General features: G+C 43.1%; 1 protein-coding gene and 1 long non-coding RNA gene across 2 annotated transcripts; both read left to right on the top strand.

Annotated features, from left to right (window-relative positions):
- The first annotated feature begins 22,849 nt into the window (after positions 1-22,849).
- LOC308305737 lies at positions 22,850-23,988 on the top strand. Its single transcript, XR_013963133.1, has 3 exons — positions 22,850-22,900; positions 23,743-23,795; positions 23,944-23,988. It is a non-coding gene; the product is annotated as an uncharacterized lncRNA (long non-coding RNA).
- Positions 23,989-24,046: 58 nt separating this feature from the next.
- Positions 24,047-25,413, top strand: LOC308305505 (uncharacterized protein; the record flags this gene model as incomplete). The annotated part of the gene is made up of 4 exons (XM_080750301.1): positions 24,047-24,170; positions 24,328-24,578; positions 24,891-25,015; positions 25,410-25,413. 4 exons carry the CDS (start codon positions 24,047-24,049, stop codon positions 25,411-25,413), a joined length of 504 nt encoding a protein of 167 aa, XP_080606427.1.
- Between the last annotated feature and the right edge of the window lie 1,661 nt (positions 25,414-27,074).

The following is a 27,074-nucleotide window of genomic DNA, read 5'->3' as shown; positions in this document are numbered from 1 at the left end:
CGGAGGGAGTTTTACCGTGACCATGGCTGCGTGCGGGGAGACTCGGTGAGAGAAGAAATCCATGATTTACATTGTGTTTTCGGTGGAGAAAACAGTCTGCCTTCCCGTCACTACCAAATGTGTCGCCCGTTTCAGCTTGACTCGTTATCATTCTGAATCAATTAAAGTTACATTGTGTGATTAAACGTGAGCGGAGGCAAAGCAGTGAAAGCACTGTGTGTGTTCTGCGAGGCGGAGGACGGTCAGTGTGAAGGGAAAGTTAAGCTGGAGGTTTATTCTTCGCTGTATGACGGTGTCGCTGAACATGCACCCTTAATCTACAAGCCCACAACGTATTGGATCAGCGACGCATTGTGGACTTGTAGATCAGCCCACTTTTGCAGCGGCGAATGGAGACTTCTGCCTCGCGAGACCTTTTAACGTTACATGTGCCCAGAATCTCGCGAGAAGTGCGGCAGATTTGTTTTAATTAAATATAAATTAATTCGAAGCTCAATTTTTTACTTTCGAATATTCTTTTATTGTTAACATTCGAACGAATATTCGAATATAGAATATTCTTTCACAGCTCTAACACACACACACGCACGCAAGCTCGCACACACACACACACACGCACACGTGCACACACGCACACACACACATACACACACACACACGCACACACCACACAAACCACGCACACACGCACACGCGCGCGCACACACACACACACACACACACACACACACACACACACACACACACACACACACACACACACACACACGTTGAATGTATTCTTTCTTATATTTCAGGTGATGACCTCCATCTGTCAGAGATGGGAATTATACTTCTGGGATATAAATGTTCAGGGATTAAGAGTAAATCAGGAAACACCCTCCTGGGTTCAGAGCAGTTTACTGTAGACCCTTCAGAGAGAGCAGATCAGTGTGAGAAGAGACAGGGAGACGTAGCAGGGAGACGCCTCACTGTGGTTAACACTCCAGGATGGTTTGCTGCTACCCCTCTAAACCAAACATCTGAGCTGATCAAACAGCAGATAGTTCTTAGTTCATCTCTTTGTCCTCTAGGACCACATGCTCTCCTCCTGGTTATAACAGGTGATAGGTCACTTACAGCTGATGAGTGTAAAAACATAGAGGATCACATGCAGCTTCTCGGTCCCACAGTGTGGAGTCACACTATGATCCTGTTCACCAATCTAATAAGTAAATCCATTGAGCATTTCATTGAGAGTGAAGGAGAGGCCCTGCAGAGGCTTGTAGAGAAATGTGGAGACAGATATCATGTCTTAGACATTGAGAACAGGGGTGATGACACTCAGGTCACAGAGCTTCTGATGAAGGTAGAGGAGATGGTGGCTGGAAATGGAGGACGTCTCTATGGAACAGGAAGTCCAGCAACACCAACACCTGACAGTGAGTATTTAACTGTTTATCTTCTATAACATAATGCTAACATGCTAACAAGTTTATTATTTTAAAATTCAGGCTACACAAGAATAATAATAATAATCCCGAAATCATCAAAATTAGTGAAAATATTGCGAATTTGCAAGCTTTTAGATCTGCTATTTTCACTTTATTTGTACATGGTTGGTGAAACTCTGCCTTCATGCTTTGTGAGAACAGAATAATAATAATATAGTATAGAAATTAATATGTAATCAAATCAAATGCTGAGATAAAAGTCTGCCGGGATGTCTGTCATCAGTTATCACATGCACACACGCGCGCGCACGCGCGCACGCACGCACGCACGCACGCACGCACGCACACACACACACACACACACACACACACACACACACACACACACACACACACACACACACACACACACACACACACAGACAGACAGATGAGTGCTGTCTCCCAGATTTGAGTTCCTCAAACAATGTCCTAAGGATGGTCATATCAACCTCAAACTCACTCATCTTACATAATAGACCTTAAAGACAGGGTGAAATCAAAAATATGTTTTTCACACTTTTAGAGCATATCTGTAGTGATAATATGGCCATACCTCAATTCAATTCAATTCAATTTTATTAAAGTGTCAAATCATAACAAGTTATCTCAAGACACTTTACAAAGGCTAAAGAGCCATGAGAGAGAGAGAGGAGAGAGGGAGAAACAAGGGAGAGACAAGGGAAAGACAACAAGGGGCACACGCACACACATACACAGGTCCCGCATGCGTATGTACAAGAACGAACGAACGAACGCACACACACACACACACAGGCGCTGCATGCGCACGCGTGTGTAGGGCGCTGCATGCGCACGCGTGTGTAGGGGGAGGGGAAGGGGAGGGGAGGGGGAGGTAAGGGTAGGGGGGGTGGGGGGAGGAGAGAGAGAACCCGAGCAGAACCTGTACCTGTGAGGTACCCCCCCGAGAGAACTCGAGTGGATACCTCACAGGCCCGGGGCCCCCACCCTGAGCAAGCAATTTGCTACAATGGTAACGAAAAACCCCCTCTTAAGGAGGAGGAAACGTCAGGCAGATCCTGACTCTGGGGTGAACAGCCGTGCTGCCTCGACCGAGTCGGGGGGACAGTAAGGAACAAAGAGAGAACAAGAGATAGACACAGAGAGATCCAGGCAGGTCCACAGGTGTGCTTCATGGAGGCCTGGTCCGGGGTCACACTCTTGGTCTGCAGCTGAGTAGTCGGGTTTTAGTAGCAATCCCAGCAGCTGAGTTGTCGAGTTTTAGGTATTTAGGTTGTCGAGTTTCCAGGAACTGGAACTGTGGAGTGGGAGACAGAAAAGAAACTCCGGGGATGATCCCCGGAGTTCGAATTAGTGGCAGGCCTTATAATGGCAGGCACAGTGCTAGTTACAATTGCAATGATGTGACACAAACCCACACAACCAAAAGGGGGAAGAGAGGGAGGAGGGTTCCCCCTCCCCTCTGACCCATTATTCAGCCCAACCCAGTGACTTTGTAGGTTGGGATTAGGAGTGGCTGTACGCTGTCTCACAGAGCCACGGCCTTTTGTCAGCCCGGCCACTGGTCCCAACATGCACCCGGACAGCCTGAGGGAGGTAATTTAGTCAGCAACGAACGAACGAACAAACGAAGCAACGAGCGAAGCAACGAGCGAAGCAACGAATGAACGAACGAACGAAGCAACGAACGAACGAACGAAGCAACGAACGAACGAACGAACGAAGCAGCGAACGAACGAAGCAACGAACAAGCGAAGCAACGAACGAACGAACGAACGAACGAAGCAACGAACGAACGAACGAAGCAACGGTCTGTACTTAAGGGGACGAAGGCTCCGGAGAGCCTGCGACGCCCCAGCCGCGGAGGAGCGAGTCCTCCGAATTGATCGACACAAAGCAACGAACGAACGAACGAAGCAGCGAACGAACAAGCGACGAACGAACGCACGAACGAACGAACGAACGAACGAACCTAATTATAGGCTTTATCATAGAGAAACGTTTTTAATCTAGTCTTAAAAACACAAAGTGTGTCTGCCACACGGACAGAGACTGGGAGGAGGTTCCACAACTGAGGTGCCTGATACTTAAAAGCTCTGGCTCCTGTTCTGGCCTTAGGTATTTTTTTGGGAATGACAAGCATGTTTTCATATTGTGGACGCACCGGTCTAGCAGTACTGCGAGGCTCAATGAGCTCTTCGAGGTACTGCGGTGCCAGACCGTGATATGCTTTGTATGTGAGGAGGAGAATTTTAAATTCAATTCTGTATTTAACCGGGAGCCAGTGTAGAGATGCCAGGGAAGGAGTGATATGATCACTTCTTCTGGCTCCTGTCAATACACGAGCGGCAGCATTCTGGACTAGCTGTAGGCTGTTCAGAGACTTACTTGGGCAGCCTGATAGTACTGAGTTGCAGTAGTCCAGCCTAGAGGTAACAAATGCATGGACTAGTTTTTCTGCATCACTTTGAGACAGGATGCGCCTCACTTTAGCAATGTTACGCAGATGGAAGAAGGCAATCTTTGAGGTTTGCTTGATGTGAGAATGAAAAGACATATCTTGATCAAACATAACCCCCAGATTCTTCACAGCGGCCTTAGAGGCCACGGTAATGCCATCCAGAGCAAAGTTCCTATCTGCCAGTTTGTCCCTTAGGTGCTTAGGGCCCAGGACGATAACTTCTGTTTTGTCAGAGTTGAGGAGTAGGTAGTTACTGGTCATCCAACTCTTTATGTCTTTGAGACATGCTTGCAGATTAGCCAGTTGATCCGTTTCATCTGGCTTCATTGACAGATGTAATTGAGTGTCATCTGCATAGCAATGGAAGTGTATAGAATGTTTTCTAATGATTTCACCCAGAGGAAGCATATATAGGGTGAATAGTATTGGTCCAAGCACAGAGCCTTGTGGGACTCCGTATCTGACCTTTTCACGTAATGAGGATGTATCATTAACGTTTACAAACTGAGATCTGTCCGACAGATAGGACTCGAACCATCCCAGTGCGGTACCCCTAATACCAACCAGGTGCTCTAGTCGTTGTAACAGAATATGGTGGTCGATAGTGTCAAAAGCGGCACTAAGATCCAGCAAAACTAACACGGAGAGGAGTCCGTTATCCAGCGCGATCAGGATATCATTTGTTACTTTCACAAGTGCTGTCTCAGTGCTATGGTGTGCTCTGAAACCTGACTGGAAAGTCTCAAATAAATTGTTGTGTTGTAAAAAGTCACACAACTGCTTGGCAACTGCCTTCTCAAGGACCTTAGAGAGGAACGGGAGATTCGATATAGGTCTATAGTTAGCTAAAAGACATGGATCGAGAGTAGGCTTTTTGAGAAGAGGTTTGATTACTGCTACCTTAAAGGACTGTGGCACATAGCCTGTCACAAGAGAGATATTTATCATATTGAGTAAGGAAGGACCGATCTGGGTCAGGACCTCCTTAAGTAATCTAGTGGGGACTGGATCGAGGAGACAGGTCGTTGACTTGGAGGAAGTGATAATCGAGGTGAATTCAGAGAGCTCGATTTGGGAGAGACTGTCCAAGTACACACTAGGCTGCAAAGCCACTCCCGAGGCCACATGTGGACCAGTAGGAGACAAAAGCAGTAGATCATCGATTTGATCTCTGATTTTCTTGATTTTATCATTAAAAAATCCCATGAAGTCATTACTACTGAGAGTTAGCGGAATACGCTGTTTCACAGAGTCACGGCCTTTTGTCAGCCCGGCTATGGTGTCAAAAAGGAACTTGGGATTGTTTTTATTTTCCTCTATTAGGGATGAATAGTAGGCAGTTCGGGCATTGCAAAGGGCCCTTCTATATAGCTTAAGGCTATTCTGCCATGCTATACAGGATTCGTCCCGTTTGGCTGAACGCCATATTTTTTCCAGTTTGCGCGAGGCTCGCTTAAGGCTTCTGGTTTCATTGTTATACCAAGGGGCTAACCTCTGTTGCTTTATTACCTTCTTTTTAAGAGGAGCAACAGAATCAAGTGTCGTAAGAAGCGAGCTTGTGACACTGTCAACAAGGTGATCAGTCTGAGAGGGACTATAAGTATACATATCTTCAACTTGGTTGGAGCATATTGGACTAATGGCTAATGGCAATTTTTCCTTGAATTTATTTATAGCTTTATCGGATAGACTTCTACCAAGGACATGTGTGTCCAATGGTGGGTAGTCCAATAGTGTGAACTCAAAAGTGATCAAATAGTGATCGGAGAGTTCCTTATCATGTGGGAAGACCATGAGATGTTCGATTTCAATGCCATACACCAAAACAAGGTCAAGGGTATGGTTGGCAATGTGTGTAGGTTTATCTACACACTGGGAGAAACCGATAGAGTCGATTAATGAACTGAATGCCTTACCAAGGCTATCAGTTTCTACATCAATGTGTACGTTCAGATCCCCATTTACAATAATCTTATTAGAGGCGAGGACCAGACTTGACAGGAATTCTGAGAATTCAGATAGAAATAGAGTGTAGGCGCCAGGTGGGCGGTACACTGTGACAAATAATAGTGGCTGTGATGATTTCCAGCTTGGATGTGAAAGATTAAGAACTAGGCTTTCAAATGACTTGTAAGTAGGTTTGGCTCCTGGACTAATAGCCAAACTGGAGCTGAAAATGGCTGCAACTCCACCTCCTGTCCGTCCTGTGTCACGAGGAATATGTGTATTAGTGTGACTTGGCGGGGTGGCTGTATTGAGACTGACATAATCGAGCTCACTCAGCCATGTCTCCGTAAGACAGCAAACATCAAGGTGATTGTCCGATATGATTTCATTTACTGTTACACCTTTTTTGCTTAAAGATCTAATGTTCAGGAGCCCACACTTAATATTTATATTTACTGGCATTACTGCGTTGGTTTTGATCTGTACTAGGTTTGTTTGCACAGATCCTTGTCCAGCTGGTATATTACGCCTAACTGGTCGAACAGTTATAATTGTTTTAATTTGGGTAGGTGGCTGCTCTGGTGGAAGCACAGAGAAGTGTGTAAGACTGCAACTCTGCTTTCTGGTCCCAACTCTGGTTGGTCATAGATTCTTGATAAAGTCATCCATGTTTTTGGAGATAGTCTGCGCACCATCCCAAGTTGGATGTATGCCGTCTCTCCCCATCAGACCAGATTTCCCCTGGAAGGTTTGCCACTGATCAATAAAGCCCACGTTATTATCTGGGCACCAACCTGACAACCAGCGGTTGAATGAAGCCATACGACTGTACATTTCATCATTAGTCATATCTGGCAGGGGACCAGAGAAAATTACGGAGTCCGACAGTGTCTTTGCATATGTGCACACTGACTCAACATTTATCTTAGTGATCTCCGATCTTTTGCGTCGTGTGTCATTTCCACCGCAGTGGATTATAATCTTATCATAGCGTTTAAATGTTTTACCTTTAGCAATTATTTTTAGGTTTGATTCAATGTCGCCCGCTCTGGCCCCGGGGATGCATTTAACTATGGTCCCTGGTGTCACTAGTTTCACGTTTCTCATTATAGAACTACCAATAACCAGAGTTGTATTCTTAATGACAGGTTTAGCCTGCTTAGAGGCTTTGTCATTGATCGGAGGTGGAGATATGTTCTCACTGACATGCTCAATGGGTGTATCAGTGAGTGGGGAAAATCTGTTTGAAACGTGAGGTGGTTGGTGTCCCGCGTGCTTTTGTTTTCGTTTACGCTTTCCACCAGTAACATCCACCCAGCCGTTCATGGGTTGTTTATGGGAGCCACGGCCGGCCGCCGTCGGTGACCGAAAGTGACCCCCCGTTCCCGGCCGCCCGTTAGCATATTGCGGGCTAAAAGCACCGCTAGCTATGCTAGCTTCCAACTAAAAGAGCCTCGCTTCCAGCGCTGCAAGCACAGTGCACCGGTCACAAACATCCGAGTCAACAAAGGAGTCGGGGTTGTAACTGTACATGAGACATACAGAGCAGGAGCGATGCCCCGAGCGATACTGGAACCGGGGGCCGGGGGGGTAGGGGTGAAAAGCCATCGCCCGGCAGACAGGTTAGCTGCTAGGCTAAGGCTAAAAGCTAGGCTAAGTTGCCTAGCCGACAGTATGGACCTCTGAACAGCAGAACGTCAAGCTAGGTAGTCGAGCCCAGGTAGCGATAGGTCGCCACAGGGTACAGGGATAGTTTAGTTTAGTAGTTAGCAGTGATAATGTGTGCTTAGGTCACAACAGCACAACAAGATAGGCGTTTAGCAACAGAGCAGCTCCGTAGCAGCTCCGATTGCAAGACGCAAAACAGGAAGTGACGTGACAGGCTTACCGTCAAAGGGTCCGTGTAGCAACGTCCAGATTTTGTCCAGATACCTAACACTAGATGCCAAGAAAATAGAAAATAATGGTGTATATTTATATCAAAGGTCCCTAAATGGGCCATTCTTAATTACTTCCTGTGAACAGAAATTCAAAAAGTTATGACATAAACAGGTCCGCTTGCATATAAATGAACCTTTGATTACATTCACCTGTTTGTTTCCCATTGCTGGCTCCCATTACTCCCATTACTCAGATTTTAAATCCCATCGCCGGGGGCTGGTCCCCTCGGATTGGTTCAGAAACACGCAGGCTTCCTTTTCAAACTGAAACCTCAAAATAAAATACCAAAATAGTCATTGCATTGGGTCTTTAATCGATTAAAAGTTATCAAAAGTGTGAGTTTACAGAAAACAGAGTGACCGGGTCAAAGCGTTAAACTTCCATGTTTCACCACCAAACAGGAAGTGAAAATAGCTGATCTACAAGATCTAGTTTTCCTTTTTTTCAATCTAACCTTTCAGCTGATTGCTATATAGACGTTTGGTTGATGTCATTGGACTCAGATCAGTCTTGTCCTTCATTGGTTTAACTTGGCTCCACCCCCTTATATTTGACCTGCTTCTCGTAGCCACTTGTGAGTGGCCTTATTGTATTCAGTTTAGAGTCCTTGTTCTTCATTGGTGTTACTTATACCTGAGACCCTGACCCCTTTTCTGATTGGTTGAAGCTTATGAAAATGATCATAAATAGTTTCCAAAAACTAAACCCTGTCGTGGTTTTTCAAAATAAAACGTCCACACATATCTGTTTTCCTAAATAAAAGCCCCAAAGACAAGTTAAGCCACGTTACTCTTTCAAACATTGTGATCATTATTTTACATGCATTAATTCTGATAATGCATTCTGTCTTTGTCTTTAAATGATTAAAAACTATTATACTGGTTCTATTGAACATAATTCCACTGTATAAATTAATATTATGGACTAAAGATTACAGTACAATGAAGTCCATTAGGAGTGAATGTTCACAGGGCTGTTTATTTATCTTGGTTTAACCCATTAAGACCTGAGGACAATTCTACATGTCTTCTAAATCCTGCAGAGGTTTATAAAACACATATTTCTATGATGTATATTCAAAGATTTGCACACATTTTCATGATAAAAAAAAAAAAATAGCAGATCTACAAGCTCATAGCGCGGCACTCGGTGCCGTGCTATGAGCTTGTAGATATGAGCTTGTAGATCTGCTATTTTTGAATAGCTAAAGCACATCCTTTATTAATGCATTTAGCGAATGACTGTATGTTTGACACTGTGTTGATTGACTTAACAATGTAACTGTTTGTTTCTAACTTGTCTAGGTAATATATGTTCACGTTTTAATTTCATTTGAATGTGTTTTTTTTTACAGCCAAACCCAAAGCAGTGACAGCATCTGGCCCAGGTGAGTGCAGTTTAAAGCAAATTAATGCATTAATGCAAATTAGTGAGTAAAGAAAAAGTACAAAAGTATAGGCTCAATGGTCATACGACATCAAAATTACATTTTTAAAATCTTATTTTCTTTTTTTCTTTTTCTTTTTTTTATGTTTCCTGACCTCAATTACAACATATTTTTGCTAAAGTTCTCAGAATATGGACCCCAGGGTTCAAGTGGTTAATATGGAAAAGGATAAAAAAGGTTTCTATCACACAAAGATTTGGAGGACCCACTGTAGTAACTCTGAGGACCCACCTAGGGGTCCCGGACCCCCTGTTGAAGACCTGTAGTAGAGGAAAAAAGTACAACATTTGCCTCTGAGATGTAGTGGAGTAGAAGTGTTAAAAAAAACATCACAAGGATGCAACTGGGACGTATCATCAGTGATGTAGCCTGGGGTCGACGGGTGTTTCGGGTCTCGCAACATCATACACCCTCGCCCAGGTGACCCAGCTGGGGTTGATCAAGTCCCGACTTACGTCCCAGTAGCTATCCACGATCAGTCCTATTAGGGAAAGACAGGGTCACTCAATGTGCTGCACCGGAACTACTCTGCCGGGATTGGGGGTACCATTCTGGCGCGTGGAAGAACTAGGCTCTATGGGTTGACTCCTGGCCGGGCTCCTCCTACGTCTCACCAGGTCCTCTCCTGCTCTCACCAGGTTCAGAACCTGTGCGTTGCACCAGACCCCAATCCAAACATTCCATTCAGCTGCTGCAGTTGAATGGCCCTCCTAAAGGCCTCACCGTGGATTTGTTGGGCTTCTTCCTCACGGAAGACACAGCCTGGGGCGCTAACCCAACCTGCTCCCGGGTGCCGTCTAAATTCCGGCCGTCAACCGAGTCTCCGGTGGTCACCAAACTATTCCTGGTTGTCACATAGTCTATTCCTATGAGCCACTATAAATAGAACTAATAGTGTAAAAAAACATCACAAGGATGCAACTGGGACGTATCATCAGTGATGTAGCCTGGGGTCGACAGGTGTTTCGGGTCTCGCAACATCACACACCCTCGCCCAGGTGACCCAGCCGGGGTTGATCAAGTCCCGACTTACTATCCACGACGAAGTAAAAGTAATGGAAATTGGAAATACTCAAGTAGCCTAAAGAGTACAAGTACCTAAAAATTGTACTCAAGTATGACTGCACCATACAGAATGAGGTGGGAGGGCTGAGGCGATGATTGACATGAGACAGACCATGAAAGTCCCTAAACTACGCCATCTCTGGTGTGATTAGGTATAACTAGGTATCTTTGCTATTCAAAAGCCCACAGAACACAGAGAGATATGGTATCTTCCTATGCAAACTTCTTCTAATAAAGTGTAATCAATCAAACATCACCCTGCAGTCCAAACAGGGTCTTATAAATGATCACCTCCTTTTTACATCAGGTGAAAATTACATCCTTTATTAATACATTTAGCTACGACTGTGTTTGACACTGTGTTGATTGACTTAACAACTTAACTGTTTGTTTCTAACTTGTCTAGGTAATATTAGCTCACATGTTTGTTTTTTAATTTCTTTTTAATGTGGTTTTATTTTATTTTTACAGCCAAACCCAAAGCAGTGACAGCATCTGTCCCAGGTGAGTGCAGTTTAAAGTCAGTCGACTCTTATGTACTGAAATACTTTTTTAAACAAAGCTGATCACAGAGTCAACATCAGCGACTAAAACGAAACACAAATAGCACAGAATAATATTAAACTTACGGAGGAATTAAAACAACAAACATGGAGACAGGAGACGTAACTTCTCTTTTACACAGCCTTCACTGGATTGCCCTCACTCACTGTGAGGCATTTAATTGAACACATCAGAGCAATGCAAGTCCACTCACAGGTGGCTCAAATCAAGGTCATCATCACTTCAATAATCAGTCAGTCCACATTAAGTTGCCCAGATAAAGTGTCCATTTAGTACATTGAAAAGATAATATATAAATACAAATAAAGATAGCACAATGTGAGAGCATAACTCAACAAAAGCTTTAAACTATCTGTTGTATCTGTGTGAGCGGACACATGACTCAACTCCAGTGCTTGAGTCAAAGTAAATATACTCCTGTCAAATATTACACAAGTGAATGATTTTCCAGAAATCTTCAAAAATAGTGAAAATAGCAGAGGGGCTACACTATGTTACACTATGCAGATGGGCTAATAATGGGCAGAAATGAATGTTCTTCTGGTGGAGAAGTCTACTGTGGGCATCAATACACCCTTGAAATGTGTTGTCAATCAGACAATCCCACACACACACACACACACACACACACACACACACACACACACACACACACACACACACACACACACACACACACACACACACACACAGTGATGTCTCTAATCTTTTGAGCAGTCGTTGAGCAGGCCAGTGGTCTAACTGTTGTAGTGTGTCCTGTGTTTGTCATTACAGAGCTGAACAAGAGCCAGTGTGTGGCCTTGTGTGACTACGTGTCACCCCGGGAGGATTTACTGGGGTTCAAAAAGGGAGACATCATTGACATCATCAAAAAGGTACATTTAATCTCACCAGGCTAACACAGCAGGAAGACTGTTACTGTATTAAATAACTCTTCTGACAAGAAAAGAGAAACAGGGAATCACAATAACTTTGTTATGTCATTGTTCTTCCATCTCAACCATTCCCTGCATGTTGTTTCCCATCCTGTTTGTATAATGTGGAGTTAGGAGAGCTGCTCATTGAAGTTATGGTGGATGTAGTGGTACTGGTATACTGTGTTACTGGTCATGGTGGATGTAGGGGAGAGCCGCCTCAATTGTAAAGTTTTTCACTTTTCATTAATTTACTCAGCGATCTTTTTACCTTCATAGTAATATTTTCAAGCAAAGGACCTACACATGTCTGCTATCATAAACCACTTTTTTCAAACAAAGTTTTTCAATTGATAAAACAGGTTGTGAGTTATTAAACCAAAAGCGGACTCTGTTTTGATGTTACATTTTAAGCCCACATGGGATTAATTGTAACAGCATGATTTACAAATGTAACACTGCTAAATAACAGCATTAAACAAATCGTTTTCAGCTTAAATCAAAGGTATTTCATTCAAGCAACTTTTTTTTTTACATTGTTTTCATAACAAAGATGTGATAAGATAATGCATGAAACTTAAGGAAATTATTAAATATTACTGAATGTACCAGTTTGAGCGTTTGAGTGAATTCCATGGGAAAATAGATTGATTACACCTAAAAGGTTAGTGTACAACATGTTTTATAACCCTCATCTGATTGAGAATACGCTGTGATTGAATGACAGCAGACTGTACACAATATTAGCCAATATGGAAAATATGTCATGTTATGCATGTAAAACCGTGTTACAATTGGACCACTCTTTGCACACCTGCTTTGGCGTTGCCTACAGAACAGAACTAACGTGCAGAGCATGTTAAAACAATGTAAACTAATGTAGAACAGATACATGCAGACAATTTTTGCTTGGCGCCATTAAAGAAATAAATTGTAGACCAAAGATACTGAAGGTGATTTCTTTTACGTATTTTGAAAAAAAGAAAAAAAAAATCAAGGCTGGATAAAAATTCTTCTTACTTCCTGGACACGTTCATTACGGCCCCGGTCACATACTGACGCGATGATGTCATGATGGCATTGACCAATCAATAGATAATGTGCTTTTTACAATTATGACACGTTACAATTGAGGCGGCTCTACCCATAGTGGTACTGGTATACTGGTAATGGTACTACTGGTCTGGTATACTGGTGCAATCTGTCTGAATATATCCTTCATCTCTCCTCTGCATGTCCAAACCATCTCAACCTCACCTCTCTTGTTTTATATCCAAACCTTCTAACCTGGGCTGATCCTCTAATAATGTCTGATCCTGTCAATCCTTGTCACTCCTAAAGACTAACTGGGAGTACAGGTGGATAAACAATGCCTTATATCAGGGGTCGGCAATTAGATTTGGCCTCTGCCAATTTTTTCGAAGGCATGAGATGGCGGGCCAGAACATAATGAAAGGCTAATTTAAGAAATTGATAGTTAAACAATGTTACTGCAACTCCAAGACAGACTGCTTTACAAGACATACAGGCATCTGTGACAAAAAGAAAACAATATATATGTGGAAAAAAGAGCTGTGTTCCCCCTCATTCTATCAATATAGATATATATATAGATATAATAATTGTAAATAAAAAGAAGAAGAAAAAAAAAACATGATTCTCAAATTAATCGGAGGGGCCAGAAATGATTTACGAGGGGCCAGTTTTGGCCCGCGGGCCGCCTATTGCCGACCAATGCCTTATGTCTTGTACCTTCAGGTTGGACCTGACTGGTGGAAAGGCAGCTTGAATGGCAAGGTGGGGGCTTTCCCGTCCAGCTATGTGAAAGAACTGGAGTCATCTGGAGAAGACAAAGAGCCCAGTGATGCTGCAGCAGATAAGACAGGTAAGACTGACAAGATGTCTGGGCTTTCATAAATCAACATGGAGCTAGAAAGGAATGCCCATAAACGTCACATCCAGTTTTAGCCTGGTCGAAAACAAAGAGCCTTCTCCCATATACAGTAGTTAATATAGCGTACATCAGGGGTCGGCAATTAGATTTGGTCTCGGGAAAAAAAAAATCTAAGGTATTCGATGGCGGGCCAGAGCATATAATGAAAGGCTAATTTAAGAAATTCATAGTTAAACAATGTTACTGCAACTCCAAGACAGACTGCCTTACAACTAGTAAGACACCTGAGGGTGGAATGCAACCTCAGGGTGACATGCGACCTCGCCCTAAAGGGCGAGGTCGCGCCAATTCTTGACTATCTGGCCAACCACAGCGTTTCTCTGACGATTCTAGTTGTTATCATTCTGGGGGGAGTTTGTTCATGTTTTTGTGAGGGTATCAACCCTAGGAGACACGGGAAGAACATGCAAACTCCACACAGAAAGGCCCTATCGCCAACCCACCTAGGGTGTGAGCGATAGGGCCTAAACATGGAGATGTGGAGAACACTATATATGAAGATAGTCCAGTCCATCATGTTATATGGGACTACCGTCATAGACAGTAGCCATTGTTAGGCCGGAGTCAATGGCTGTCTGTCTGACTGTCTGTACAGGAAGTGATGTCACATGACATACTTTTTATGCCCATATATGAGTCATTCTGTACCACATCTCCATGTTTAGGCCAAACAGGTTTGCTCCATTTCTCCATGTATAGGTCCAAATGACCTCGCCCCGCGCCAATTCTTGACCATCTGGCCAACCACAGCATTTCTCTGACGATTCTAGTTGTTGTCATTCTGGGGGGAGTTTGTTCATGTTTTTGTGAGGGTATCAACCCTAGGAGACACGGGGAGAACATGCAAACTCCACACAGAAAGGCCCTATCGCTCACACCCTAGGTTGGGTTGGCGATAGGGCCTTTCTGTGTGGAGTTTGCCTAAACATGGAGATGTGGTACAGAAGGACTCATATATGGTATATATACTCATAAAAAGTAAGCCGTTGACTCCGACCTAACAATAGCTACTGTCTATGACGGTAGTTCCATATGACATATTGGACTAGACTATCTCCATATATAGTGTTATCCACATCTCCATGTTAGGACTCATATATGGGCATAAAAGGTATGTCATGTGACATCACTTCCTGTACAGACAGTCAGCCATTGACTCCGGATTAACAATGGCTACTGTCTATGACGGTAGTCCCATATGACATATTGGACTAGACTATCTCCATATATAGTGTTATCCACATCTCCATGTTTAGACAGCCAATGACTCCGGCCTAACAATGGCTACTTTCTATGACTTTAGTCCCATATGACATGATGGACTGGACTATCTCCATATATAGTGTTATCCACATTTCGTGTAGCCGCCCTGTACAGGAAGTGATGTCACAACTCGCTGACATCACACTGACATCACAGAGGATACGGAAGGACGGTCACGAGGATGTCTTCTAAATGTCTTCTAAATCCTGCTGAGGTTTATGAAAAACACATGGTGCTGCTCAATGCTGAAAATGTCAAAACAACGATGATAGTTCTTAGATCCAGTGGCGGTTTGTAGTGTATTGCTTGGAGCTGCCAGCCTCTTTCACTACCACCAGGTGGTGGTGTTGTATTCGGTCTGATATAAACAGACAAGGAGTGGACTGGTTTGCACGGCCTTCACTCTACTTTTTTTTTTCTTTTTCTTCTTCATGCGCCCCCGCAAAGTGCCGCCCTGTGCAATCGCCCCGCTAGCCCCCCCTGCCGGCCGCCACTGCTTAGATCTAATCAATATATATCCAATAGTTATGGATAATTTAGTTATGCCATCCTCTGCTATTTTCTGTGTCCTGGGTCTAACTCCATGTCAAGGTCTGCTTCCCCAGTCCTGACCTGCCCTGTATTTTCTCCTCTCTGGAGTAAAGTGTCATATTTATGTTGGTGTCAAATAATTAAAGGGATATTTCACTTTTAAAAGAAAAACTTTTGGTAATTTTATCATCTAATCAGGCTTTTATGAACACCCTGAACAGTTTTTAATTAGCTTGATTGAATATTTAGATATTTGATGTAAATGTTATCAGGCCCTCCAGGCCCAGGGCCTCTCCCCACACACACCCATTGTAACTTCAAACTCTATTTTAACCATGATAGATTCATTAAAAACACCCATTATTTTTTCTGGTGACTCATACTACCCTCCTAATACGTGAGCAGGCTGTGTTTTTCCCGATAACTTTTTTAATTTATTTTTAATAATATTCTTTTTGTATTTCATTTTTTCCATTTTTCCCAAATAATTATTAAAAATAAATGAAAAAAGTTATGGAGAAAACACGGCCTGCTCACGTATTAGGAAGGTAATATGAGTCACCAGAAAAAAATAATGGGTGTTTTTAATGAATCTATCATGGTTAAAATGGAGTTTGAAGTTACAATGGGTGTGTGTGGGGAGAGAGTCCCTTCCACTGCTCCCTGTTGAAAGTGGAATATCCCTTTAAACAAATGATGTAGAAAATTAGCTGACACTGTTAGGGTCAGTATAATGTTTTTATCTTCCAGACCCCACGCCCCCCCCAAAAAAGAAAAAAATAATAATCCCAGAAAGTGTGTGTGCTTACGCATGATTGTGGAGCAGTGCCGACCTTTTTGTACATATTTCCAGTAAAAGGAAAACGCTGCCTGAATAGTTTTCCATGGAATGACAACTATCATATCTAACTATAATATGTAATATATGTGTGCATTAATTACCCTGCTCACCATTAGTGAGTAGTGCTAACTTTTAGTCTGTGATGTCACCGTTTCAGACCAAACCAGACTACTCCCCCTTGTTTAGCAATAAGTCATATTTTTAGTAATGCCTTGGTAAGTGGTGCCTGTCTAGCCCAGATTATAACCCTCATGTTATCATTATTAAAATAACATCCTGTCTAGTCCAGATTATAACCCTCATGTTATCATTATTAAAATAACATCCTGTCTAGTCCAGATTATAACCCTCATGTTATCATTATTAAAATAACATCCTGTGTAGTCCAGATTATAACCCTCATGTTATCATTAATACAATAACATCCTGTCTAGTCCAGATTATAACCCTCATGTTATGATTAATAAAATAACATCCTGTCTAGTCCAGATTATAACCCTCATGTTATCATTAATAAAATAACATCCTGTCTAGTCCAGATTATAACCCTCATTAATAAAACTAGAAGCTGGGCCGCCCTTCGGGAGGCCCAGCGTCTAGTCGGCGACCTGGCCAACTCGGGAACGATGTAAATAGGGAATGAATGCCCCGCCCTTTAATGCAAACCCCATTATACCTGTTGTCATAGGACCCTTTTGACCATCTGTTTGCCTGTGTCCATTTATGCCCATATATGGAGATATCTGTTATCTGTCTGTCTGTCAGCGTCCATTTTATGTCCATATATGGAGATCACTGCTGATATAGTTCTGGGTCCATTTTATGCCCATATGCCCATATATGGAGATATCTGTCTATTTGCGTCCATTTCATGCCCATATATGGAGATCTCTGTATCTGTCTGTCTGTGTCCCTTTATGCCCGTATATGGAGATCTTTGTGATTCTGCGTAAATTTTATGCCCATATATGCCATTTGCGTCCATTTTATGCCCATATGCCCATATATGGAGATATCTGTCTATTTGCGTCCATTTCATGCCCATATATGGAGATCTCTGTATCCGTCTGTCTGTGTCCCTTTATGCCCGTATATGGAGATCTTTGTGATTCTGCGTCCATTTTATGCCCATATATGCTATATATGGAGATATTCAGAGATTTTTTGTTGACTCATGTAATGTAAATAGGGAATGAATGCCCCGCCCTTTAATGCAAACCCCATTATACCTGTTTTCATAGGACCCGTTTTGACCATCTGTCTGCCTGTGTCCATGTATGCCCATATATGGAGATATCTGTATCTGTCTGTCTGTCTGTCGGCGTCCATTTTATGTCCATATATGGAGATCACTGCAGTTATAGTTCTGGGTCCATTTTATGCCCATATATGGAGATATCTGTCTATCTGCGTCCATTTTATGCCCATATATGGAGTATCTGTCTGTGCCTCCAACTGTGTTGCAGACACAGTGCCGGTTCCCCCTTTAATGCAAACCTCATTATACCTGTTGTCATAGGACCCGTTTTGAACATCTGTTTGCCTGTGTCCATTTATGCCCATATATGGAGATATCTGTATCTGTCTGTCTGCGTCCATTTTATGCCCATATATGGAGATCTTTGACCATCTGTTTGCCTCTGTCCATTTATGTCCATATATGGAGATATCTGTATCTGTCTGTCTGCAATCCATTTTATGCCCATATAAGGGGGCATTCATTTTATGCCCATATATGGAGAACGCGCGTCCCGCCCTTTAATGCAAACCCCATTATACCTGTTTTCATAGGACCCGTTTTGACCATCTGTCTGCCTGTGTCCATTTATGCCCATATATGGAGATATCTGTATCTGTCTGTCTGTCTGTCGGCGTCCATTTTATGTCCATATATGGAGATCACTGCAGTTATAGTTCTGGGTCCATTTTATGCCCATATATGGAGATATCTGTCTATCTGCGTCCATTTTATGACCATATATGGAGTATCTGTCTGTGCCTCCAACTGTGTTGCAGACACAGTGCCGGTTCCCCCTTTAATGCAAACCTCATTATACCTGTTGTCATAGGACCCGTTTTGAACATCTGTTTACCTGTGTCCATTTATGCCCATATATGGAGATATCTGTATCTGTCTGTCTGCGACCATTTTATGCCCATATATGGAGATCTTTGACCATCTGTTTGCCTCTGTCCATTTATGTCCATATATGGAGATATCTGTATCTGTCTGTCTGCAATCCATTTTATGCCCATATAAGGGGGCATTCATTTTATGCCCATATATGGAGAACGCGCGTGCCCGTGGGACGAACGGTTCTCGAGATACGCGGATTACATACATACATACACACTCACAGAGATTTTTTGTTGACTCATGTGGCGTACGTGATGTCAGAGCCTTTTATGAAGTGATGTCACAATGAGTCAGAGCTTTCGCCGATTTCCTCCGGAACAGCCTGATGTCAACAATCAACCCCGCATAAGGAGATTCCGAACGTTTCGCGCCGGTTCGGGAAAACCGCGCGTCGGGTCGGGTCGAGACCCGGCACTGCACTCCGTGCCGCGGCGGGGAACGCGCGTGCCGAATCTGAAGCCGGTGGGACGAACGGTTCTCGAGATACGCGGATTACAGACAGACACACAGACAGACACGCAGAGACTTCTCGCATTTATAGATAGATAACAAACATCACCCTGCAGTCCAAATAGGGTCTTATACATGTTTTATGTTTACAGGGGGATGGTCAGAATCACTTCAAATTCTCTCAGCATACACAAAGCACCTTAACGATGAAAAATTATCAAAAGCCTGAGTTTTGTCACATGTAACCGCGGTGAAGCATCAGACTCCATTCGACAAACAAGAAGTGAAAATAGCTGATCTATAATTATTCTTCTATGTAACTTCCCATCTGATTGACATACAGACTTGGGGGTTGTCGTTGGAATCAGATCAGAGTCATTGTACTTTATTGGTGTAATTTGGCTCCACTCCCTTTTCTGATTTGTCGAAATTTGATAGTTCCTATTTTCTCCAATTCATGGGTTGCATTTGTAGTCCTACTCCAGCCATGTTGAGGACCAACACTGGTGTTCTGATTGGCACAGAACTAATGTTCTACGCCAATCAGAACACCTGTGTGGGTCCTCAACATGGCTGGTGTAGGACTACAAATGCAACCCATGAATAGCTCTTCAAAGGTTGCCGTTCAGAATTGTGGGTGGTGTCATTGGACTTGGTTCAGAGTCCTTGCTAACTGTGCTCCGCCCCTCTTCTCATTGGTCGATTTTTGATAGTTACAAATTCTTCCTATACTTCAATGGTTTGTCGTTCAGACTTGTGGGTGGTGTCATTGGACTTGGTTCAGAGTCCTTGTCCTTCATTGGATTAACGTAGCCCACCTCCTCTTCTGATTGGTCGATATATGTTATAGTTTCTATCGTTTGCCATAACTTTAGAACAGTTTGTTGCAGAGAGTCATACGATGCGTCAATTGATTCAATGAAAGTCCTTGTCCATGTTTGGAATTATTAGCCCATCCCCTCCTCTGATTGGGTGATATGTCATAGTTTCTATTATTTGCCAACGAGTCATCAGTGGCCTCAATGGACTTGTTGAAAATTATTTTATTAAACCCCTGGTACCCATATATGGAGATCCATGTACTGTATATGGAGATATGCTGTGAGAGCCCAAACATGCTTACTCAGTTATTCGTTATGTGAAAGTCTGACGTCTATGACATCTGACATCATACATACAATCCCTTTTATGCCCATAGATGGAGATGTCTGTAGAACCAGCCACACATATATGGGCTGTCTTGGCCATATATGGATTCTGTTAATGTGGTATGTGGCCGATGTGGCCTCCATATATGGGCATTCCCATATGAAGTCCTGTTAGATATGGGCTTAATATTGATGACATCAGGTAACTCCATATATGGGCATAAAAAGGATTCTGTTAGTGTGGTTCCCCTGACATCACAGTGAAGTCAGAGCATGATGTCAGAGCGGCAAACCCATTCTGTTTGAGTGGTTCCCCTGACATCACAGTGACGTCAGAGCATGATGTCAGAGCGACAAACCCAGAGATAGACCTTACAAAAGTGTATACGTCCGGACGGACGGACGTATATGGACAAGCTGTGACGGTCCTGATAGTTAACTGCGACCTACAGTTGCAATCAGTTCTGCACCCAGTTCTGATTGGTCGATATTTGCTCCTATTGTACACAGACGTGTGAGGGCCCGGTAAATGCTGCTTGCAGCTTTAATTATTATTAGTATTATTATTATCTTTTTTTTTATTTTTTTATTATCATCATCATTGTTAAATGTGTGTTGTCTTGTGTTCCAGTGAGTGTCGAAACACCATCTGAGACAGGAAGTGTATCCAGCTGGTCACCTGACAAGAAGGTCTCTGATTGGTTGAACAGACAGCCTGCGTCCTCTTCAGGATATGAGACCATGAGTGAAGTTCCTACCCAGGCAGACGCTGACGTGATGGTGAGTGTTCATAATGAAACTCTAGTTTAGGACAACATTTGAACCTTTGTGTCAGTGCAGATGCATTGGTTGGATTAAATATGTTAACATGATAATAATAACAACCGCTCAAAATGCACACAATCAGAACTATGTAACTATGATGAAAGTCATGATTCAAGTAGGACTCCCAGATTGAACATTGTATTAGACAAAAATGGAGAACACAACAAGTATAGTCAATACAGTAGAAATGTAGTACAGTACAAGTACAGTTAAACACCCTGCCTAAAAGGAGCATCCCAAACCTCCTTTCACAGTCTTGTTTACATTGGAAGTCCTTAATAACAAACAGCAAGCAAAACATAAACATTCAATATCATCACAGTTATAAAAAACACTATATGTACAGGATAGGGGAAACAAGGGGGAGGGGCTAAGGTAAAGGGGGGGGGGGGGGGGGGGGGGGGGTTGCTCACTTCTGGCCTGTCTATGAAAGAAGTGATAACCACCTCCTTCTCTGGCCTCCTGAAAGGTGATTCTCCTTCGACAAGAGAAGAGAGAGATGAAATTAAATGAGAGAAAAACACATTGGGCTATTCTCCCAAAATATCTAAAATACTATAAATGTTGTAAAAATCACATTCAACTTACGTCTCATAAAATCACATTCATGTTTAGTTAATTCATTGAAATGAATGTTAAACAACAATCTCGGTTCAATGTTTATTCATGTAATTTCTCCATCATCAACATTCAGAACACTGATTTATTTTATGTTTAATAAACATAAAATAAATGGCATCAAATGGCATCAATAAACATTGTTTATTGATGTCATGTGTTGGTCATGGGTGCCTGGCACCCACTGCACCCTGTATGTCCATAAAAGACCAAACGTTCAGATATCTTTGGATAATAATAATAATAATCTTAAATGAGTTAAGTCCTTTGCACACAGGCGCATTTATCTGCACGGATAAAACGCACAATTTCATTTTTTTTAAAAGAAAACAATGATTCTCTACGACCTCATGCACACCGGATTCGAAATAGCCGTGCGACGAGTGGCTGCGGCCGTGCGTTTTTTTCTCGATCGAACCCAGGGTTCGATTCGTTCGTCTTGTCGCATGCGGTAAAAAACTCATCACTCCTTTTGGGATCTGCAGCGCCGATTCCGCGCAGCCTTGTACACCAAATCCAATGCGTTTTAATCATGCAGCAAACGGAAAGAAACGCAACTGTCCTGTGTGCAAAGGGCTTTACTGTAAGTGATTTGCCAAAAATCAATAATCAGCAGAATAGTTCAACAGGGTTTACTGATTAAGTAACTTAAAAGATGCTGTAACCTTCTGAATGTTAATTTCTTAGACTGAATCTTGCTTAAAGTTGTGTTTTATGATTTCTCCTCCATTTGTTAGGATTTGTCTGACATCTCATCAGAGGAGGAAGAGGAGGAAGAAGAGGAGGAAGAGGGTTCTGGTGAGTCATGGATCATATTAATATTTTACACTGTAAGCCTCCAAGCTGCTTCTGATCCACTAACTGTCCACTGTCTTTACTCTACAGACGACTGCATGAACATGATGATGAAGATGATGAAGATAAACAGTGGAGAGGAAGGTAATACATTTAACACTACAATGAACTGTGAGTGTTGGTGTGATTACAACATGAAGGATTACACATAATGAACTGAGTGTTGGTGTGAATACAACATGAAGGATTACACATAATGAACTGAGTGTTGGTGTGAATACAACATGAAGGATTACACATAATGAAATGTTTTCTCTTTAATGTCTTCCTGCAGAGCTGAAGAGACCTGATCTGGATGACTATGACAATGGTAGGTGGAGATGAGAATGGATGGATGGATGGCTGGATGGATGGATGGCTGGATGGATGTATGGATGGATGGATGGATGGATGGATGGATAGATATTGTGTAACTGTTATGTTTTGTCCCTCCAGATCAGCTGTACTTCAGACCATGCTGTGAAAAATGCCAACATGTCCAGCAGGTCAGTTTGATCAAACAAATACCCTTCTTGATATGCATGCTTCATATGCTTGGGGTGCGCGAGCAGCCCTCTTTTGTCTTTAAACAGTCATTAAATAGTCACATATTGGCAACTATTCATGAAGAACGTTCGTCTCACAACTAGCAGTTGCCCTCATTCTGTTTTTCAAAGTGACTGTCTCTCGTTAGCTATTGATTGGATTCAACCATAATCTACTGTAGAAGCGCAAGGCCTTTGATGTGAGAAGTTGCACTCCTGAAAGACTGTTGACGATGGCTGTTAACTTTATTTACTGTAGCTCGCCTCCAACACAGTCTCAGTCTCAGTGGCATGTATATCGTGTGACAATTAGAAGTCAATACTGCCACTCAAGTGTGGAATTCCTTGACTGTTTCCCTTAAGACATGTAGCTCGCTGGGCCCCTTCAAGGTTGCTCTGAAAATTCACCTTTCAGGAGGCAAAGGTAGTTATCACTTTTTCCCATAAGACTGGTGAGAGGTGAGACTCCCCCCCCCCCCCCTCCCTTTTCCCCTGCCTTGAACATAGAGTGTTTTATTTAGTTATGTGTTATTAAATGCAACGGATATCGTCTTGTTGCTATTGCCATGTCTGTAAGTTGAGTGCCAAGAACTTCCAATGTAAATAAGACTGTAGAGGCCTTATTGGGATGTTACTGTTGGGCAGAATGTCTAACTGTACTGGTGCTGTGCTGCATTTTAATGTAACTACTGTACTTGTGTTGTTAAATCACTGGGACCAATACATTATTTAATCAATCTGAATGGCAGCATGTCGGAATGCTGGTGATCCTTAATGCTCTCCTGTGTGTGTTTGCTTGGTAGAGCTACGGCAACAAGAAGATCATCCCTGAGAAACTCTCCAGAGGACGCTTGCAGTGAGTCTGGACATCACTCTGAAATCATCGGCTTATCTGGTTTCATTATAATTATTATTCCTTATAAGAATGATCAATTTGGCGTGTTCGTGTGCGTTTGTGTGTGTTTGTGCGTTTGTGCGTGTGCGTGTGTGCATGCATTCTTTAGGGCTCATCTGGAAGGAGAGGGGACATATGAGTGTACGTTAACAGGTTTGATATTTGACGCGTCAGAGGGAGTTCTGGTGCGTTATTCCATCCTGTCCTGGTCCATGTTCAACAAGTTCATCCAGGACCCCTGGAGGATTGCTGGTCCCATATTCAACGTGCAGACAGTCAACAAGGATCCATCTGCCGTCAAGCTCATTCAGCTGCCCCACTCTCTGTGCCTGGCTGGTATGGATATATGCTGCCTCTGACGTATTTATTGATTAAGTGATATTTCTTTTACACTATTGTGTGTCTTCAGCCATTTTTTGCATCCATGCATTTTGTCTTGTCGTCTCTATAAAACTGTCCCTCCATCCTTCCTTCTCTGTATCTTCACCTGCAGGCCAGGAGAAAGAGAAGGTCTTTGGTGTTCTACACATCAAAGGCAAGGATCCCGTCATAGAGAGAGTCCAGTCCTCTGGTAGTCATCTGAAGTGGCCGGTGTCCTCCCTGTCACCTGTGGGTGCCATCGTCCTGGACACAGCGCAGGAGAAACACCACGGAGTGGTGCTGCTCTACGAGGATCTGTGGAGTCCTATCGATGCTCACACTTTCCGCATCTTCCCCACCAGCTGCAACGCATCTCATATTAAAGTGAGGACACCACCGAGATGGAGACAAGCTGTTGTATAATGACAATCATGTGAACCTTTAAAATAATGCACTTTAGAGCTCTTTTGAAGGGTAGATTGCAAAGGAGCTCCCTGAAAAGTGAAAGGAGAAAGTTTAAGAACTCTCTTGACAACTACATAACAGCCTTGGTTGTCTACAACAGTGTTAAGAGGCCGAAAAAAATGTGGTTTTTATTGACTACAATCAGCAATAATAACCATCAGTAATGTTTTTTGTCTTCCCTTCTCTCCTTTTGTCATCACCTTGTCCACCTGTTGTCCTTGTGTGTGGCAGGACATCAAGAAGATGACGAAGGGACGTTTCAGTAAGATTGACAAGAATCTGCTCTGTCTGCTGGCAGAGGAGAACTACCATCTGATGAGTGAGCCACGAGGAGCCATTTATCCTGAGGTGTGTTTGTGGGTAGATAGAGGAGCCATTTATCCTGAGGTGTGTTTGTGGGTAGATAGAGGAGCCATTTATCCTGAGGTGTGTTTGTGGGTAGATAGGTGTAGCAATGAACATATCAAAATGTGTTGAATTTGAATGTAAGTTACTAATGTTATGTGTCTTTGCAGTACTTGCCATTCACTCTGAAACCAATTTACATCAGAGGCTTCTTTGAAGCTTACTATGAGCAGCCTCCTCCATTCACATTTCATCTGAAAATGAGTGGTGCTGATGATACTGCATGGACTGATATGATTCGACAAGGTAACTATGTATAAAGTCACAAATGTCTACTTTAACGTTTGTACTTTTGCAGTGTATTTCTGTCTGAAAGATGATGCCTATCTGTTGTTATTGTGTCAGGTGACTTGGTGGGCAGGAAAGTGAAAAGGCCCAGCATACTACAACGACTCAGTCAGTTTCCGCGGGGCTCGAGCAAAAAGGAAACCAGTAGGAGCAAATCATATGATTTACAGTTTACTAATTGCTTGGAATCATCTGTGTAATATCAGGATTTTCAGCGCTGTAGAAGGAGACAGTAGTTGAATTTCCATCTCTTTCACAGTCACAAAGCAGAGAAGTGATGCATCGGACGAAGGAACCACCAGGAGACGTTCTCTTCAGCCAGGTGAGTTTACATTGTCTTACTCGTTGAAGGGTTAGGGTTAGGGTTAGGGTTAGGAATTAATTAAAGCATGTTTTTCAAAATCAATTGCATGGCAGCTGAGCTCATTTATGAACATAGGAATATATCTGCCAATAGTTTATTGATTAGCAGTGGATATCTCCCCTTTAATAATACCAATTGGTATTGTGTTTCATATCATTATAGTTGATTAGTCACCTTTACAACAAGGTAAATGGTAAATGGTGCATTTATATAGCGCTTTTATCCAAAGCGCTTTACATAGATTTTGCATTACATTCACCCATTCACACACACATTCATACACCGGTTTTGGAGGAAACCATGCAAGGCACCAACCTACTCACCGGGAGCAATTAGGGGTTTAGAGTCTTGCTCAAGGACTCTTCGACATTAACTCAGGGGGAGCCCGGGTTCGAACTGGGAACCCTTCGGTACTCTTGCTCTAATAACGGTTTCTCTACCCCTGAGCTATGACGCCCCAAGGTACAGCTTGTAAGCATCAGGCATTCGTGGAATGAGCAACACAGCCAAACGTGTGGGTAGCGCCAACCAAAGAATTTGCCAAAATGGCCTGTATACTGTTCTGCTGGCATTCACTCTTGTTTTGGGCTTCAAGTGCTGGAAGGTGTGTGCCAGTCACAGGTGTGTGCCAGTCACAGGTTGTGCCTAGCACCTGAGCTTGGGTTCTGCCAGAATTTGGGACCTAATGCTATCCTCCAGGATGACAACGCTCGCCCCCACACAGAATGTGGGAGTGGAGAGGATGGAATGGCCTGCCGTGAGTCTGGACCTCATCCCATTTGAACACTTGTGGGATCAGCTTGGGTGAGCTGCATGTGTTAGAGAGACCAACAGAACCACGTTGGCTGACAAATCCTGGTGACCAGCATGAGGAGGAGGTGCCAAGCTGTTGTGGCCACGTACATGGATCTTCCACACTCTACTATGCACCCGGACACTGAGTGTAAAATTAATATGTATAATGTAATGCCCAGGACTCGAACTCGGGTCTCCCATGTTTAAGTCTAACATCTTAACCCTCAGACCAAAGGGATATCCCTATGGACTGTGGGAGATACTAGATTTTGAGGTCATCAGGCTGAGGCAGTGAGACACTCTATTACACTGACCCCCCTTTTGACCTCCTCCCAAAGGAAAACCTGATGCGGGTCACGGCACCAATGTAACGCCCGGTGTCCATGGCCTCATCCGCTTGTGTTGGTTGATGAGGAGGACGTCGATCCCAGTGAGGAGGAGGATGTCGATCCTCGTCATCAACCAACACAAGCGGATGAGGCCATTAGATGTTAAAGTTTAACATCTAACCATCACACCAGTATTACAGGCCTTATGACAAACTACCCACACGTTTGGCTTGT

This window comes from Nannobrachium achirus (genome assembly GCF_963921795.1).
Source record: "Nannobrachium achirus genome assembly, chromosome: 20".
Classification (NCBI taxonomy): Eukaryota; Metazoa; Chordata; class Actinopteri; order Myctophiformes; family Myctophidae; genus Nannobrachium; species Nannobrachium achirus.
The sequence above is the reverse complement of the archived record's forward strand: the minus strand, read 5'-3'. Positions and strand labels throughout refer to the sequence as shown.